Consider the following 18,090-nt stretch of genomic DNA (forward strand, 5'->3'; position numbering starts at 1 on the left):
ATTTCATCACCCTGCAAGGTAGCATCGCCAGTGCGCCTTCAGTGAAGCGTTGGTGTTCTGCCCCACTTATTATTTATTTGCCTCAGATTGCTGGGGTGGTTGGCAATACTTCCGGTTCTGTTTTTCAGTGATTTGTATATCTGGTCCAGTTCAATATGTTTGTTGATGGAGTTCCGGTTGGAATGCCAAGCCTCCAGGAATTCCCTGGCATGTCTCCGTTTGACTTGTGCTATTACGGACGTATTGACTCAGTTGAATTTAAGTTTTTTTCTGTGTGTATTGAGACCAGTGACAATTAATCATGTCCTTTGGCTAGTTCATGTATCCTTTTTATTGTCAGTTTTCTTCCAGTTTGGCCTGTTGTGATGTTTATTACATTATCTGTCATTTGCTTTGACTTCATACACCTCTGTGAGACAGCATTTTCCCTCCTGAAGATAATGATGTCCAAGTATTGCAAGGAAGTAGATTTCCATTTTTATGGACTGAATACACCTAGCAGGCTCAAACTACAATCCAGACTTCAAAGCATTGGCAGATATTGTGCAGTCGTAGATATCACGCTGAGATGTGGTGAATAGGGGACAAAATGAATCATTCCAAATACTTGATATTAGATTTATAAATTGCTAAAAAATGTTTAATCTGTATTTTCTCTGGAATAGACACTGAGTTGCCCTTCAATTCAAAAAGTGATCTTGCATTTAAAAAGGTTGGCGATCACTCTTCTAAGGGACTGACGTTTACTTTACCAACTGTCTTTTTACTGTACTTACAGAAGTTCTTACTTTCCTTTTATGTTTCTGTAATAGTGCACAGGCTGTTAAGAGCTGAGTTCAAAATTAACCTTGATTTAACCTTGAGGCTGAAAAGACAAATGGACTACTCCGGCTTGCAGTTTTTTTAATGTTCTTATCTTTTAATTGATCAACTCTGCAATCCTGAAGGGACATGGAGAAAGGATTAACTAGGACTAATCCAGGAACATGCAGAAGCTCATTTAAATTATTGTTAGAGGGGCATAGAGAGAAGTCATGGATTTTTACATGCCCCTTTTAAAACAGGAATAGAATGGTAGTGTGAAAAATGTGCACCTTGCATTTATATTCTTGTTGATAATCAGCCTGCTCAAACCTTTGAACATGTATAGGAAATGCATGATCAGCCTTCCCATTTGAAGTCAATGGGAGCCAACAAATCATGTAGATTGTGGTTTCTGCATTCATAGGACATTGGTGTAATTTTACTATTTTACTGGCTGGACTGCTGGGTTATCTAAACTGTTATAAAAATACTTATCCCTATTTGTGATCTCAGTTGCCTGTGTCAGGAAGCATTTGTGCATGTGCCAATGGTGTTACCATTTTCCATGTACAGTGATATCATCATGAATGCATGCACTTCTGAAGAGTCTGGGACTATGGTAAAAGCAGAGACACAGGGCTGAACTGGGATCAGGATTGGAGAAAGCTAACCTTCATTTATCTGTTCTGTCATATTTCGTATTAATACACATGCTTAATGCAGTGCCATCTTTCAGATGAGTTGCTGCTTTCTGTTCCTTACTAATGATTTTGGCCTTTTTCTGCATATGTGCATTTTTAACTTTAGATGAATTTCTTTCTGGCTTTCTTTCTTGCTTTCTTTCGTTCGGTCTTTCTGTCTTTCTTTCTCTCCCTCTCCCCACCTTCCCACTACTGAATTGCCTGACCGAACTTATTGCAAATATTTTAAGGTGACCCGACTAGTTTCTTGCTGGCTCACTTGGGAGTGCGGAATAATGACTGCTCCCAGTATCCATCTGATGAACATCCAAAATGCAGGATAGCCTTTTTACATAGTTAGAAAGGCACAACAGAACAGTAAGAACTTCTTTTGGAACTTAATGGTATGACGGGAGTTGGAAATAAAGTGATAACCCTAAAGGATGAGTAGGCTAGAAACAGAATCAGCAGATGTTCTGAATGCTTACTTATTCCAAAGGTAGAATGAAATAACTCATTTTCACATTCACAGCTTATCTCAACATATTTTGTACATCAAAGGTATTAATTGGTTCCAATGACTTTTATTATGTGGAGAAGTATGTGTCCACTATGCCCGTTGCAAGGTTACAGGGTAACAATGAGATTTTTGATTATTTTTATCAAAGGGTTAACATTGGTCAGGACACAGATGATCCATAGTTTGGTGGCACGACAGCTGGTTCAGGGATACAGCAGGAAACGGTAAAGCTAAACAGAACCTTGGTGATAGGAAATTCAATAGTTAGTGGTACAGACAGGAGATTCTGTGGCCGCAGATGGGAATCCAGGATAGTGTGTTGATTCCCAGATGCCAGGGTCTGGGGTGTCTTGGAACGGCTGCAGAACGTTCTCAAGGGGAGAGTGAGCAGCCAGAAGTCATTGTGCAAAAAGAGATAATGGGAACTGCAGATGCTGGAGAATCTGAGATAACAAGGTGTGAAGCTGGATGAACACAGCAGGCCAAGCAGCATCTTAGGAGCACAAAAGCTGATGTTTTGAGCCTAGACCCTTCATCAGAGAGGGGGATTGGGAGAGGGTTCTGAAATAAATAGGGAGAGAGGGGGAGGCGGACTGAAGATGGATAGAGGAGAAGATGGGTGGAGAGGAGAGTTTAGGTGGGGAGGGGATAGGTCAGTTTGGGGAGGATGGACAGGTCAAGGAGGCGGGATGAGGTTAGTAAGTGGGAGGTGGAGGTGCGGCTTGAGATGGGAAGAGGGGATAGATGAGAGGAAGAACAGGTTAGGGAGGCGGGGACGAGCTGGGCTGGTTTTGGGATGCAGTGGGGGAAGGGGAGATTTTGAAGCTTGTGAAGTCCACATTGATACCATTGGGCTGCAGGGTTCCCAAGCGGAATATGAGTTGCTGTTCCTGCAACCTTCGGGTGGCATCATTGTGGCACTGCAGGAGGCTCATGATGGACATGTTGTCTAAGGAATGGGAGGGGGAGTTGAAATAGTTCACGACTGGGTGGTGCAGTTGTTTATTGCGAACCGAGCGGAGGTGTTCTGCAAAGTGGTCCCCAAGCCACCACTTGGTTTCCCCAATGTAGAGGATGCCACAACGGGTACTAGTGGATACAGTATACCACATTGGCAGATGTGCAGGTGAACATCTGCTTGATATGGAAAGTCATCTTGGGGCCTGGGATGGGTGTGAGGGAGGAGGTGTGGGGGCGAGTGTAGCACTTCCTGTGGTTGCAGGGGAAGGTGCTGGGTGTGGTGGAGTTGGAGGGGAGTGTGGAGCGGACAAGGGAGTCGCGGAGAGAGTGGTCTCTCCGGAAGGCAGACGAGGGTGGGGATGAAAAAATGTCTTGGGTGGTGGGGTCGAATTGTAGATTGACACTTGTGGAAGTGTCGGAGGATGATGCGTTGTATCCGGAGGTTGGTGGGGTGGTATGTGAGGACTGGGGGGATTCTCTTTGGGCGAACTATACAGTAAATGGAAAAGTCCTAGGGAAAGTTGATGAACAGAGAGATCTGGGTGTTCAGGTTCATTGTTCCCTGAAGGTGACAACGCAGGTCAATAGGGTGGTCAAGAAGGCATATGGCATGCTTTTGTTTGTTGGACGGGGTATTGAGTACAAGAGTTGGCAGGTCATGTTGTAGTTATATAGGACTTTGGTTCAGCCACATTTGGAGTACTGTCTACAGTTCTGGTCTCCATATTACCAAAAAGATGTGGATGCTTTGGAGAGGTTGCAGAGGAGGTTCACCAGGATGTTGCGTGGTATGGAGGGTGCTAGCTATGAAGAGAAGTTGAATAGATTAGGATTATTTTCATTAGAAAGACGGAGATTGAGGGGGGACCTGATTGACGTCTACAAAATCATGAGGGGTATAGACAGGGTGGATAGCAAGAAGCTTTTTCCCAGAGTGGGGGACTCGATTACTAGAGGCCATGAGTTTAAAGTGAGAGGAGGAAAGTTTAAGGGAGATATGCGTGGAGAGTTCTTTACACAGAGGGTGGTGGATGCCTGGAATGCGTTGACAGCGGAGGTGGTAGACGCAGACATGTTAGTGTCTTTTAAGATATATTTGGACAGGTACATGGATGGGCAGGGAACAATTGGACACAGACCGTTAGAAAATAGATGACAGGTTAGTCAGAGGATCTCGATCGGCGCAGGCTTGGTGGGCTGAAGGGCCTGTTCCTGTGCTGTAATTTTCTTTGTTCATTGCGGGGGCGGGGTGTGAGGGATGTGTTGCGGGAAATGCGGGAGACACGGTTGAGGGCTTTCTCGACCACTGCGGGGGGCGATGTTGCGGTCCTTGAAGAACGCGGACATCTGTCGGCACAAGTGACATAGATAGAAATAGGGATGAGATCCTGCAAAGCGAATGTGGAGAGCTAGGAACAAAGTTAAAAATCAAGACCTCGAAGATGGTAATCTCCAGATTGCTTAGAGTGCCATGTGCTAGTGAGGCTAAGAACAGGAGGAAATGACAGATGAATGCATGGCTAAAGAATTGGTGGCAGGGATTCAGATTCCTGGATCATTTTGGGATCTTTTCTGAGGCAGAGGTGACCTGTTCATGAGGGACAGGTTGCACCTGAACTGGAGGGAGACCAGTATCCTGGTGGACAAATTTAATAGTGCTGCAGGGGAGGGGAGGGGATTGGCGCAGGGTGGGATCCTAAACAGCAGGGAGGTAAATGCGAGGCTGGAAGGAGATACAGTAATCAGAAATAGCAAGTTGAAGAGACAGTTCAGGTTGGAACAGGACAGGGAGTGAAGAATGCCTGTTGGATTAAATTATGTTTATTTCAATGCAAGAGGGCTGACAGAAAGGCTGATGAACCAGGCGTGGCTAAATACGTGAGGCTAAGATATTATAACTGTTACAGAAACCTGGCTGAGGAAGTGATAACACTGGCAGCATAATGTGCCAGGGTGTAGGTACTTTAGGCAGAACAGAAGTGGAGGAAAGAGGGGAGGGGGAGTTGCATTTTTGATTAAGGGGAATATCGACAGTAGTCAGAGATGAAATAACAGGGATCATCCCTGAGGCTTTGTGGATGGAGCTAAGAAATAGCTGGATAGTGACATTATTGGGGTTGTACTGTAGGCCCTCAAATAGTCAACAGGAATTAGAGGAACAAATATACAGGGAGATTGCGGAGGGGGCGGCACGGTGGCTCAGTGGTTAGCACTGCAGCCTCACAGCGCCAGGGACCCGGGTTCAATTCCAGCCTCGGGCGACTGACTGTCTGTGTGAAGTTTGCACGTTCTCCCCGTGTCTGTGTGGGTTTCCTCCGGGTGCTCCAATTGCCTCCCACAGTCCAAAGATGTGCAGGCTAGGTGGATCGGCCATGCTAAATTGCCCGTAAATTGTTCAGGGAGGTGTGGGTTATAGGGGGATGCGTCTGGGTGGGATGCTTCAAGGGGCGGTGTGGACTTGTTGGGCCAAAGGGCTTGTTTCCACACTGTAGGTAATCTAATCAATAGGGTTGACATAGTGCAGGGTTTTAAATTTTCTAACCTAGACCGGCGCTACTATAGTATTAAGTGCTTAGATGTGGTGAAATTTGTTAAATGTGTTCTGGAAAGTATCCTTAAGCAGTATATAGAGGGTCCTACTCGGGAAGAGACACAACTTGACCTACTGTTGGGAGATCGGGCAGGACAGGTGACTGAGGTGACAGTGGGGCAGCACTTTGAGACTAGTGACCATAGTCTATTAATTTTAAAATAGTTATGGAAAAAGACAAAACTGGTCCACATATTCAAGTTCTAAATTGGGCCAAAGTGAATTTTGATGGAATTAGACAGGAGCTCACAGGGATTGATTGAAGTAGTTTGTTTGCAGGCAAAGGGACCTCTGGCAAGTGTGGGCCTTTAAAAGTGTGATAGTTAGAGTTCAAGATCTTTATGTTCCTGTGAGAGTGAACAGTGTGATTGACAGGAGCAGGGAACCCTGGATGACAAGAGATTTTGAGGCTTTGACCAGGAAAAAAAGGAAAGATGACTCAGGAGAGGCAGCTGAGATCAAGGATATTCCTGGAGGTATATAGGAGGTACAGAAGTTTACTGAAGAAGGAAATCAGGAGGGCAAAAAGGGGGCATGATATAGCTTTGGCTGAGAAGATTAGGGTGAATCCAAAGAGATTCTTTAAGTATATTAAAGGAAAAAGAATAGGACCCCTCAACAACCAAAGTGGATATGTACGTGTGGAACTGAAAGAAATGGGCGAGGTCCTCAATGAATGCTTCTCCTCTGCATTTACTGTGGAGAAAGCTATGAAGATTGGGAACTAGGCTATGTTAGTGGTGATATCTTGGGGACAGCCCATGTCATAGTACAGGAGGTATTAGAATGTGTGAAGGTGGATAAATCTCCAGATCCTGACCAGATATATCCAAGAGGCTGCAAGAGGCTAGGACAGAAATTGCAGGGGCCCTGGCTGATATATATTTGCATCGTGGTTAACCATGGGTGAAGTTGCGGAAGACTGGAGGGCAGCAAATGTTGTGCCCTTATTCAAGGAGGGCTGCAAAAAAAAAAAGCCTGGAAATCATAGATCAGTAAGTTTAGTATCTGGGGTAGGTAAAGTTACTTGAGAAGGTTCTGGGGATTAAGATATACATACATTTGGAAAGATAGAGTTTGATTCAGCATAGTCAGCACATAGCTTTGTGTGTGGGAGATCATGCGTCACAGATTTGTTAGTTCTCTGAAGTGACCAGGAAGGTTGTTGAGGGCAGGGCAATATTCGTAGTCTACATGGATTTCAGTAAAGCCTTTGATATTGTTCCACATGGTAGGCTGTTCTGGAAGGTTAGATCGCATGGAATCCATGGAGAGCTGGCAAATTGGATATACGATTGGCTTGATGGTAGGAAGCAGAGGGTAATGCTGGAAAGATGCATGTCTGACTGGAGGCCTGTGATTAGTGGTGTGCCTCGGGCCTGAGCTGGGCCATTGCTGTTTGTTGTCTTTATCAATGATTTGGATGAGAATGTACAAGGCATGATTAGTAAGTTTGCAGATTACACGAAAATAGGCAGGTATGGTGGACAATAAGGAAGGCTATCAGAAATTGCAGCAGGATCTTGGTCAGCTGGGGAAGTGGGCCGGGAAATGGCAATTGGAGTTTAATACAGATAAGTGTGAGGTGTTGCATTTTGGAAAGTCAAATCCAGATCGGAGTTTCATGGTGAATGGTAAGGCCTTAAGGAGTATAGTGGACGAGAGGGACCTTGGAGTGCACTGCACGGTTCTCTGAAAGCAGAGTCACAGGTAGACAGAGCAGGGAAGGAGGCTTTTAGCACACTAGCCTTCATTAGCGAGGGTATTAGGTATAGAAGTTGGGAAGTTACGATGCAGTTGCACATGACTTGGTGAAACTGCACTTGGAGTATTATGTTCGGTCTTGGTCACCTTGCTATGGGGGAAGGATGTTATTAGACTAGAAAGTATGCAGAAGAGATTTACAGGATTTTGACAGGACTCGAGTAATTGAGTTATAGGGAGAGATTGAACAAGCTAGGACTTTTTTTCCCCTTTAGAGCATAGGAGGCTGAGGGGTGTCTTATAGAAGTGTATAAGATCATCAGAGGCATGGATAGGGTGAATGCACTTGGTCTTTCTCCCAGGGTTGGGGAATCAAAGACTAGAGGGCATCAGTTTAAGTTAAGAGGGGAAAGAATGCATGGGAACCTGAGGGACAACTTCTTTTACACAGAGGGTGGTACACATATGGAATGAGCTGCCAGCGGAAGTGGTTGAGGCAGGTAGATTAACAACATTTAAAAGGCATTTGGACAAATACATGGAAAGGAGAAGCTTAGAAGAATATGGGCAAGTCCAGGGAAATGGACTTAGCATGGATGGACATTTTGGTCGGCACTGACCAGTTTGGGCCAAAGGGCTTGTCTCCGTGCTTTAGGACCCTACGGCACTTACTAATTTGTTTTGGTTCTTTTTCCTGTGAACTTGTCATCATTTTACTTCTCAGAAAATCAACCCTTACCACGATAGCCCTTACTAATTACCGATTCAAGCCATGCCAATGAACCAAAAAGCTCTTATCACTGTCACAAATGACTGTCCCTTCTAGCCTTGTCTTTGACACAGTTGACCACACCATTCTTCTCCACTGTTGCCAACTGGGTGGGACAGCTCCATTGTCGAGATCAAATACAGTACCAACCTGTGATCAGATTGGGTCAATCTCAATGTTCTAAGGAGAGAAATAGTGTGGTGGTCAGAGAAAGGAGCAAACCAAAAGTAGTTGATGTCAATCTTTGAAACATTTGATTAGAGAAAATTTTACTGCTCATCTGATCCTTGGTATTGCATAATGGTTTCCTGGCTTATTTGATTCCAAGTTGAGATTCCAACCTGATATTCCTGCCAGCGTTAAGGCTGTCTACTTTCACTTCAGAAGCATTGCTCTACTTTGTCGCCATCTTAGTTTATCTATTGCTGAAACACTGATTAATGCCTCCGATGTCTCTGCAATTGATTATTCCAAAATAACATTGGCTAATCTCTCATGTTTTACCTATGAAAAACTTTGAGGTCACTCAGAATCTACTGTGTGCGTCTCAACTCGCAGTTCCATTCTCCTGTCATCGTTGTACTTGTTGACCTATTTTGGCCCCCAGTCAAGTTTGCCTTGGCTTTAAAATTTTAAACCTTTTGAATTAGTGTCACACATTTTGTGAAGCACCTAGAAATGTGCCATTGTGTCCAAAGTATTGTCAGTTTCTGTTATGCAGTGGCCCTCTGTCAGTAGTGCGCATTAATGTTTATCTTCAGACAAAAATAAGTGCCGAAGTCGAAAAGAGGGGTTTTACATCCACTGACTTCTGTTGCAAAGGCGTAGGTGTGACCACTGAGCTAAGGTAACATTTGTATTCAATAAGGGGAAAAACCCTCTCTTGCTAGCATTCGTCCAGGCTACTAGACTATTAGTTTAATAACATAACCACAGTACGACCACATTAAAAGTGTTGGATATCTGTGAAGTGACATTGTAGAGGTCAGTATCACATGGTACAGAAATGAATCCAGAAATTTATTTTAACTTCTAGATAGAAAAGGTGCCAGATTAAGAGAAATGTCACAGATAATGCTAGTTTATGGAGGATAGCCTTTCTATGTCTCATTCTTAATGCGGAGTGGTGTCCTCAAGTTACATAACCAGTTGTTTCTCTCTCATGGAGAGAAATGCTTATGCCGTGTTCGCCAGGTCATTGTTGACACCATCTCCCAAAGCACGTTGAAAATGGGCCTTTCATTTATTATTCATAAAACCATGTTCTCTTTAACTAGCTTCCACAACAATCCTGTCTTCTCCCATTGCTTAAGATCAATGAGGTGTTCCTGGAAAATGTGGACCAGTTTCTGTATCTTGGGACCCCCCTGCCAACATAGACTATAAAATAGACTATAAAATTCATAATTGATTCCAATGGGTCAAATCAGCCTTCTGCCAACTGACAAGTATTTAAGGACCAGGATCTCGATTCTGAGCTCAAGTTCGTGATTTACTGGACAACAGTGATCCCGTACATATGGCACCTCCAAGTATGTTAAAATACCAAAGCGGTTTCTTCGCAAGACCCTGCAACTTTAATGATAAGCAAGGCAGTCAAATAGCAATGTCCTCTCCTAAGCCAACTTGCCTAAGTCAAGGCACCCATTGAAACCAGTTCTACTGGACAGGACGTGCCTTGCATACAAACAACATTAGACTTTCGAAGCACATGTTCTACTTGGGACGCAGTTAATAGCAGGAGATTCTGAGAAGGACAGTGGAAACGCTTTAGGAATGTCAGAGTCATACAGCATGAAAACAGACCCCTCAGTCCAATTAGTCCATGCCAACCAAATTTCCCAAATTAAACTAACCCACTTGTCTGCATTTTGCCCATATCCCTCCAAATCTTTGTTATTCATGTATTTATCCAAATATCATTTAAATGTAACAGTGCCTACATCTACCACTTGCACTGGCAGCTCCTTCCTCACATGCGCTACGCTGTGTGTTTAAAAAAAGTTGCCCCTCATGACTTTTTAAAAATTCTCACTTTAAAAATGTGCATTCTGGTGTTGAATTACCCCACCCTAGGGAAAATACCTTACTATTGACCTTATCTATGCCCCTTAAGATTTTATAAATCTCTCTAAGGTCAGAGTCCTGTGGTCAGTGAAAAAAGTCCTGGGCTCTCCTTATAACTGAAAAATTCCATTCCCAACAACATCCCGGTATATATTTTCTGAATCCCCTCCAATTTAATAATATCTTTGCTACAGCAGGACAACCAGAACTGCACACAGTACTCCAGAAGAGGCCTCACTATTATCCTGTACAACCTCAACATGATGGCCTAATTCCTATACTCAGAGGTCAAACCAATGAAGGCAAGCGTGCTAAATGCCGTCTTAACCATCCTGTCTAGCTGTGACACAAATACCAAAGAATTGTGTATCTGAACTAAAAGTAGGTCTTACTGTTCTACAACTCGACCCATGACCCCACCATTTAATGGAAAGGTTCTGGCCATGTTTGTTTTACCATGTCCTTGAAACACCCCTGAACAGGTCATCTATATCTGCACAGAAGACAGTAGGTTGTGAGTAATCAAAATTAAGAAGGCTGACTGAGAAGGACAACAAACTCATTGAGAGGCTTTGTTGGGAAGGTACAGAGGTGAAATTAAGATGTCGGAGGCGGCACACAAATCTCAAAGCAAAGCATCTGTCCAGCCTTTCGAACAGCGCCTGCTCCACATCAGATCACAGATTAGATTCATCAGCCGTCTTAGAATCCAGTGAATCAGAGGAGAAGCAAGCCACTCAAAAACCAATTTGCAAGAAGAAGCCTTTCTCATTGGAGGCATCAAAAGCAGGGGGCAAAGGATTAAGGTAAGGGGCAGGAAACTTCGTGGGTATGTGAGGAATTTCTTTTACCCCACTGAGAGGGTGGTGGGAATCTGGAACTCACTGCTTGTGAGGGTAGTAGAGGCAAAACCCTCAATATTTAAGTAGTATTTAGATGTGCCAAGGCATGTAAGGCTGCTGGGAAATGGGATTAGAATAGTTAGTTGCTTATTTTTGACTGGTGCAGGCTTGATAAGCTGAGGGGCCCTTTTCTGTGTTGGAGACCTCTGGCCACTTAACCACAATTGACTGACATACAGATGATACAAAGTTAAGTTGTTTTGTGTGTTGTGAGGATGTAAAGTGGCTTCAGGAGGATTTGAGCAGATTTACTGAACAGGAAAGAAGATGTCAGGTGGAATATAATAGGCAGAGTATTTCTTAAATAGCAAGAGATTGGAAATTTAGATCTACAAATTGATGTAGATGGTCGTCAGTATATCACTGAAGGATAATATGTGGCTGCTGCAAGCTAGTAAGAAGGCTAATAGAATATTAGCCTTTATTGCAAGAAGATTTGAGTACAGGAGTCATGAAAAAAGTCATAGATGGATGCATTACAAGTAATGTTAGTAAATTTGCTGATGACACAAAGCTGGGTGACAGTGTGAAATGTGAGGAGGATGGTATGAGTAAACAGGGTGACTTGGAAAGGCTAGGTGAGTGGACGGATGCATAACAGATGCAGTTTAATGTGGATAAATGTGAGGTTATCCACTTTGGTGGCAAGAACAGGAAGGCAGATTACTATCTAAATGGAGTCAAGGTAGGTAAAGGGGAAGTACAATGAGATCTAGGTGTTCTTGTACATCAGTCAATGAAAGCAAGCATGCAGGTACAGCAGGCAGTGAAGAAAGCTAAAGGCATGCTGGCCTTCATAACAAGAGGAATTGAGTATAGGAACAAAGAGGTTCTTCTGCAGCTGCACAGGGCCCTGGTAAGACTGCACCTGGAGTATTGTGTGCAGTTTTGGTCTCCAAATTTGAGGAAGGACATTCTTGCTATTGAGGGAGTGCAGTCTAGGTTCACGAGGTTAATTCCCAGAATGGCGGGACTATCATATGTTGAAAGATTGGTGTGACTGGGCGTGTATACACTTGAGTTTAGAAGGATGAGAGGGGATCTGATTGAGACATAAGATTATTAAGGGATTGGACACTCTGGAAGCAGGAAGCATGTTTCCGCTAATGAGTGAGCCCAGAACCAGAGGACACAGTTTAAAAATAAGGGGTAGGCCATTTAGAACAGAGTTGAGGAAAAACTTCTTCACTCTGAGAGTGGTGGATCTATGGAATGCTCTGTCCCAGAAAGCAGTGGAGGCCAAGTCTCTGGATACTTTCAAGAAAGAGATGGCTAGAGCTCTTAAAGATAGTGGAATCAAGGGTTATGGGGATAAGGCAGGAACAGGATACTGATTGTGGATGATCAGCCATGATCATAATGCATGGTGGTGCTGGCTCGAAGGGCCGAATGGCCTTCTCCTACATCTATTGTTTATTGTTTATTGTCTATTGAAACCTTTCTTCAATTATTTAAGTGTTCGGTTTCATTACATCTGGAGTATTGTGTGCAGTTTTGGCCTACTTATCTAAGGAAAAAATCTTATTGCAATGGTGAGAGTGCAATAAAAGTTCACAAGACTTGTTTCCAGGATGGCAGGTCTGTCTTATGATGAGAGATTGGGCAAACTGGACCTATATTCTCTACACTGTCTAAGAATAAGTGGTGATTTTACTGAAACTTAGAAAATTCATAAAGTGATGCACGGTGTTGATGCGGGTTTCCCCTACTTGAAAGGGGTACTCAGATCGGGGGTACAATTTAAAAATAAGGGGGATGCCGCTTTGTGGTTCCAACATGAGGATAATGTGTTTTACACACACGTTTGTGAACCTTTGGAATTCTTTACCACACAGGGCTGTGGAGGTTCAGTCTTTAAAAGGTGAGGATTGATAGATTTCTGATTACATGCCATGTATAAAGTTATGACCGTGGTGTGAGTAAAAGACATTGAAGCATTTGGTTAGCTATCGTTAGTGGTCCCTCGCATACAAGGATGACTCTCTTCTACTCTCATGGTGAGGCCACAAGTGGCTGATCAACCCAACTGTACAGATCTAACCTCTGCAGTTTGTACAAATGCCATCTCCCGTAGAGCCAGTTCCATATATATGTCAGGAATCTAAAACCCTCCTTCCTGCACTGTTCTTTGAGCCATGCATTCATCTGACTTAGCTTCTTTTTGTACTCATTTGCATGTGGCACTGAGTGTAATCTAAAGAATATTACTTTAGAGGTCCTGCTTACCAATTTTCTACCTAGTTCCTAAATTCCAGATCCAGAACCACATACCCCTTCTACCTATGTGTCTGGTACTGTTGTGGACTGTGTCCTCTGGCAGTTCACGTTCTGAGAAGAATGTTGCAGAGCTGATTTGTGACATCCTTACCCATAGCATTACAGAGGCAACAAACCACCCTGAAGTTGCATTTGCAGCTGCAAAACTGTCTGTTCAAGATCCTTGAATCCTAAGGTTTTGGAGTGGATTTGTAGTTGGGTTGTGGGTGTTGAGGTCAGTCGGCTTGTCGAGCTGGTTTGTTGTTCCGCAGGCATTTTGTTACTGTCCTTGGTAACATCCTCAGTACAGCCTCTGATGAAGCGTCGGTGTGTTTTCCCGCCTGGCTTTTAAACGCTGGGGTCCGTTGCGATGGACTGCCTCACTTCCGGGTTTCCTCCGTAGTGGAATATATATGGGGTCGAGTTCAGTGTGTTTATTAATAGCCTGCTTCGTGGAGTGCCATGCTTCCAGGAATTCTCGTGCTTATCTCTGCTTAGCCTGTTCAGGGATCTTGGTGTTGTCCCAGTCGAAGTCGTGGTTTTTCTTGTCCATGTGGATTGAGTTGAGTGAATATTGGTCTTGCCTTCTGTAGCCAGTTGGTGTTCATGTAGTCTTGTCAGTAGTTTTCCTTCCTGTTTGTCCGATGTGGTGTTTCTTGCAGTCTCAGAAGGGGATCTCGTAGATGACACTGGTCCTGTCCATGGCGGGGATTAGGTCTTCAGTTCAGATGAGCACTTGTCGAAGGGTTGATGTGGGCTTGAGTGCTACGCTGATGCCCAGCGGTCGTAGGAGTCTTGTGGTGAGTTCTGACGTGTTCCTGCTGGAGGGCAGTGTGATGAGTGTGTTGGGGCGTGTAGAATCTTTCTGATCCCGATCCTGTAAGCATCTCCTGACCCAGTTCTTAGGATATCCATTATTCTTGAACACTTAGAAGAGGTATTCCTCTTCCTCTTGGCGTAGTTTCATGTTGCTGCAGTGTTTTGTGGCCTTTTAAATAGTGTTCGCGCACAGCTTTGTTAGTGTGTGCTGGGATGGTTACTATTGAAGTTCAATACCTGGCCTGTGCATGTGGTTTTTCGCTGTACTTTCGTTTGCAGTTCTCCATTTGTCTTGTGCTCTACCATGACATCTAGGAATGAGAGTTTGTTCTTCTCCTCCTCTCTGGTGAATTTTATTCCGGTGAGCGTGCTGTTTATGAGTTTGTGTGTCTCTTCTCATTTGGTCCAAATTAGAAGAGAGACACAAACTCATGAACAACATCCTCACCGGAATAAAATTCCTGGATGTCATGGTAGAGCACAAGACAAATGGGGAACTGCAGAGGAAAGTACACCAAAAAGCCACACACACAGATTAGGTATTGAACTTCAATAGTAACCATCCCAGCACACACTAACAAAGCTGCGTGTAAACACTATTTAAAAGGGCAACAAAACACTGCAGCAACATGGAACTATGCCAAGAGGAGGAGGAACACTTCTTCCAAGTGTTCAAGAATAATGGATATCCTAAGAACTGGGTCAGGAGATGCCTACAGGAACAGCATCAGAAAGATTCTACATGCCCCGACACACTCATCACACTACCCTCCATCAGGAACACGTCAGAACTCACCACAAGACTTCTATGACCGCTGGGCATCAGAGTGGCACAAAAACCCACATCAACCCTCCAACAAGTGCTCACCGGAACGAAAGACCCACACCCTGCCACGGACAGTACGAATGTCATCCACAAGACCCCCTGCTGAGACTGCAAGAAACACCACATCGGACAAACAGGAAGGAAACTACTGACAAGACTACATGAACACCAACTGGCTACAGAAGACAATACCAATATTCACTCAACTCAATCCACATGGACAAGAAAAACCACGACTTCGACTGGGACAACACCAAGATCCCTGAACAGGCTAAGCAGAGACAAGCACGAGAATTCCTGGAAGCATGGCACTCCACGAAGCAGGCTATTAATAAACACATTGAACTCAACCCCATATACATTCCACTACGGAGGAAACCCGGAATTGAGGCAGTCCATCGCAACGGACCCCAGAGTTTTAAAAGCCAGGCGGGAAAACACACCGACGCTTCATCAGAGGCTGCACTGAGGATGTTACTAAGGACAGTAACAAAACGTCTGCAGAACAACAAAACAGCTCAGCGAGCCAACCAACCTCAACAAGATCCTTGAATGTTTGTTTCTTCTTCCTCAAAGATTTGTAGCTTGGGCTGTGAATGAGGTTGTTGACTTGCTCACCAATCTGGCTTTTTTTCATTAAGATGTTTCTTCACCATGCTAGGTAGCAGCATCAGTGAGGCCTCTGACGAAGCAATGTTGTTCTACTGCATTTTATGCTGTCCGGTCTGTTATGATGTGTAGTGTCATTTTTGGTTCTGTTCTCTATGGATTTCTATTTGGGGCCCAATTCTGTATGTTTGTTGATCGCATTATAGGTTGAAAACCATGCCCCTAGGAATTCCCATGCATGTCTACAATTGGCTTGGGCTACTATGGTTACATTTCCCCAGTTAAACTGATGGCCTTCATTGTCCGTATGTACTGATATTAGAGCAAGTTTGTACTGTCCTTTTGCTGCTAGCTAATAGCTAGTTTCTTTCCTGTCTGTCCGATGTAATGTTTGTGGAATTGTTGGATGGCATTTTGTAAACCACATTGGTTCTGCATGTCATGGGTATGGTGTCTTTAATCCTTGTAAGTGTTTGTCATAGCGTTGCTGTGGGCTTGTGTGCTACCATGATTCCTAGTGGTTGTAGGAGTCTCGTCAGTTCTGATATGTTCTTGATGTAGGGCAGCATGTAGAATTGGACCCTATATACATACCCACACAGAACAGAACAGGAAATGACACAACTCACCATAACAAGCTGAACAGTATAAATTTCAAGCGGAGTATAACAATGTTGTTTCATTGGAGGCCTCACTGATGATGTTACCTAGCATGGTGATGAAACATCTGAATCAAAACAAGCCAGCTTGGTGAGCCAGTCAACAACCTCATTCTTGAATGTGTTCTGCTGTGATATTAACTTCTACCTTAAACTACTCTGGGGAATAGCATTGACCAGAAATTGAACTGGATCACACATACAAATATTGTGGCTATAAGAGCTGCTCAGACACTAAGAAATAAGTGGGGAGTAACTCACCATCTGCCTTCCCCTGACCTGTCCAACATCTGCAAAACACAAGTCAGCAGTGTGTTGGAATATTCACCACTGGCCTGTGTGTGTGGAATGCCGACAAACTCAAGAAGCTTGACCCCCATCAAGGAAAAAGCAGTCTGCTTGATTGGTACCACATCCACAAACATTCACTCTCGCCACCACCATTGCTCAAAAGCAGCAATTTGTTAGGTGGTAATCCTTGATCTCCCTTTTTGAAAGCATAATGGATTGCTGCAGTTCAAGAAGGCAGTTCGCCATCACCTCCTCAAAGGCATTTAAGATATGGGCAATAAATGCCGACCCAGCCCGTGATGGCCACTTCGCTATGAATGAATAATAAAAGATGTGTCGAAGTTGCCAAAGAAGCCAGTGGATTTAACAGCATTTTGACAATCACAATATTAATCAGACAAGATCTGTCATTTTAGGCAGTGGTCTGTTAAGAGGCACAAGCAGTAGTAATTTACCTACCCTATTATCTTATTTTGAACGAACCTATTTTCTTTTAGCTGTGTATGATCGGATGCGTGCTGACCAGAAGAAATGTGGAAAGGCAGCCTGGTCCGTGGCTGTTGAGAGAATGGAAAAGCTTCGGTACGCAGTTGCAAAGGAAACACTACAACTGATGAGAGCAAAAGAGATCTGTCTGGAACAGAAAAAACGGACACTCCGAGATGAAGTAAGTTTGTAGCATAGTAACAAAAGCACTTGTTCTGAAGAAGGTCAGTGGACCCAAAGTAAGACCTGCTGAGTTTTTCCAGCAATCTGTTTTTATAATTTCAAGCATCTGCAGTTCTTTTAGTTTTTCTAACAATGTAATATTTAAAGTATAGCTATTCCTCAATTAACATTACTCCGCTCCACTGGATGTTACTTTGTTTTTAACACCATTTGCTTTTTGGGACCTTGTTTTGGTCTTGTTTTGCGTTGACTTTTTTCATTTTGGCATAATTTGTGTGCTTTGTCAGTGTCCATTGTCATCACAGACCAACATCTAGAAATGCATTCATGTAAAAGTAAACTCTAAGTTTTTGGAGTAAATCTGTAGCTCGGGTTGTGGGTGTTGACGTTGGTTGGCTCACCAAGCTGGTATGTTGTTTTGCACACGTTTCATTACTGTGATTGGTAACATCCTCAGCGCAGCCTCTGATGAAGCGTCAGTGTGTTATCCTGCCTGGTTTTTAAACTCTGGGGCTGTTGCGGTAGATTGCCTCACTTGCAGGTTTCCTCTGGAGTGGAAAGTATGTGGGGTCGAGTTTATTAATAGCATGCTTCGCGGAATGCCATGCTTTCCAGGAATTCTCGTGCTTGCCTCTGCCTAGCCTGTCCCAGGATCTTGGTGTTCTCCCAGTCAAAGTCATGGTTCTCCTTGTCCGTGTGGATTGAGGTGAGCACACACAAACGAAGCTGTGTGTGAACACTATTTAAAAGGGCAAAAACACACTAGAGGCAACATGGAACTACGCCAAGAGGAGGAGGAGGAATACCTCTTCCAAGTTTTCGAGAATAATGGATATCCAAAGAACTGGGTCAGGAGATGCCTACAGGAACAGCATCAGGAAGATTCTACATGCCCTGACACACTCATCACACTACCCTCCATCAGGAACACGTCAGAACTCACCACAAGACTACTACGACCGCTG

At 43.9% G+C, this 18,090-nt stretch overlaps 1 protein-coding gene across 1 annotated transcript in view; it reads left to right on the plus strand.

Annotated features, from left to right (window-relative positions):
* Positions 1-18,090, plus strand: part of jmy (junction mediating and regulatory protein, p53 cofactor) — a 126,518-nt gene that overhangs the window by 74,039 nt on the left and 34,389 nt on the right. Inside the window, exon 4 of the mRNA XM_048527962.2 lies at positions 16,954-17,123. Within this exon, the coding sequence (XP_048383919.2) occupies positions 16,954-17,123 (170 nt within the window). The remainder of the gene's footprint in view (positions 1-16,953; positions 17,124-18,090) is intronic.

The sequence above is a fragment of the Stegostoma tigrinum genome, chromosome 3, assembly GCF_030684315.1.
Source record: "Stegostoma tigrinum isolate sSteTig4 chromosome 3, sSteTig4.hap1, whole genome shotgun sequence".
Taxonomy (NCBI): Eukaryota; Metazoa; Chordata; class Chondrichthyes; order Orectolobiformes; family Stegostomatidae; genus Stegostoma; species Stegostoma tigrinum.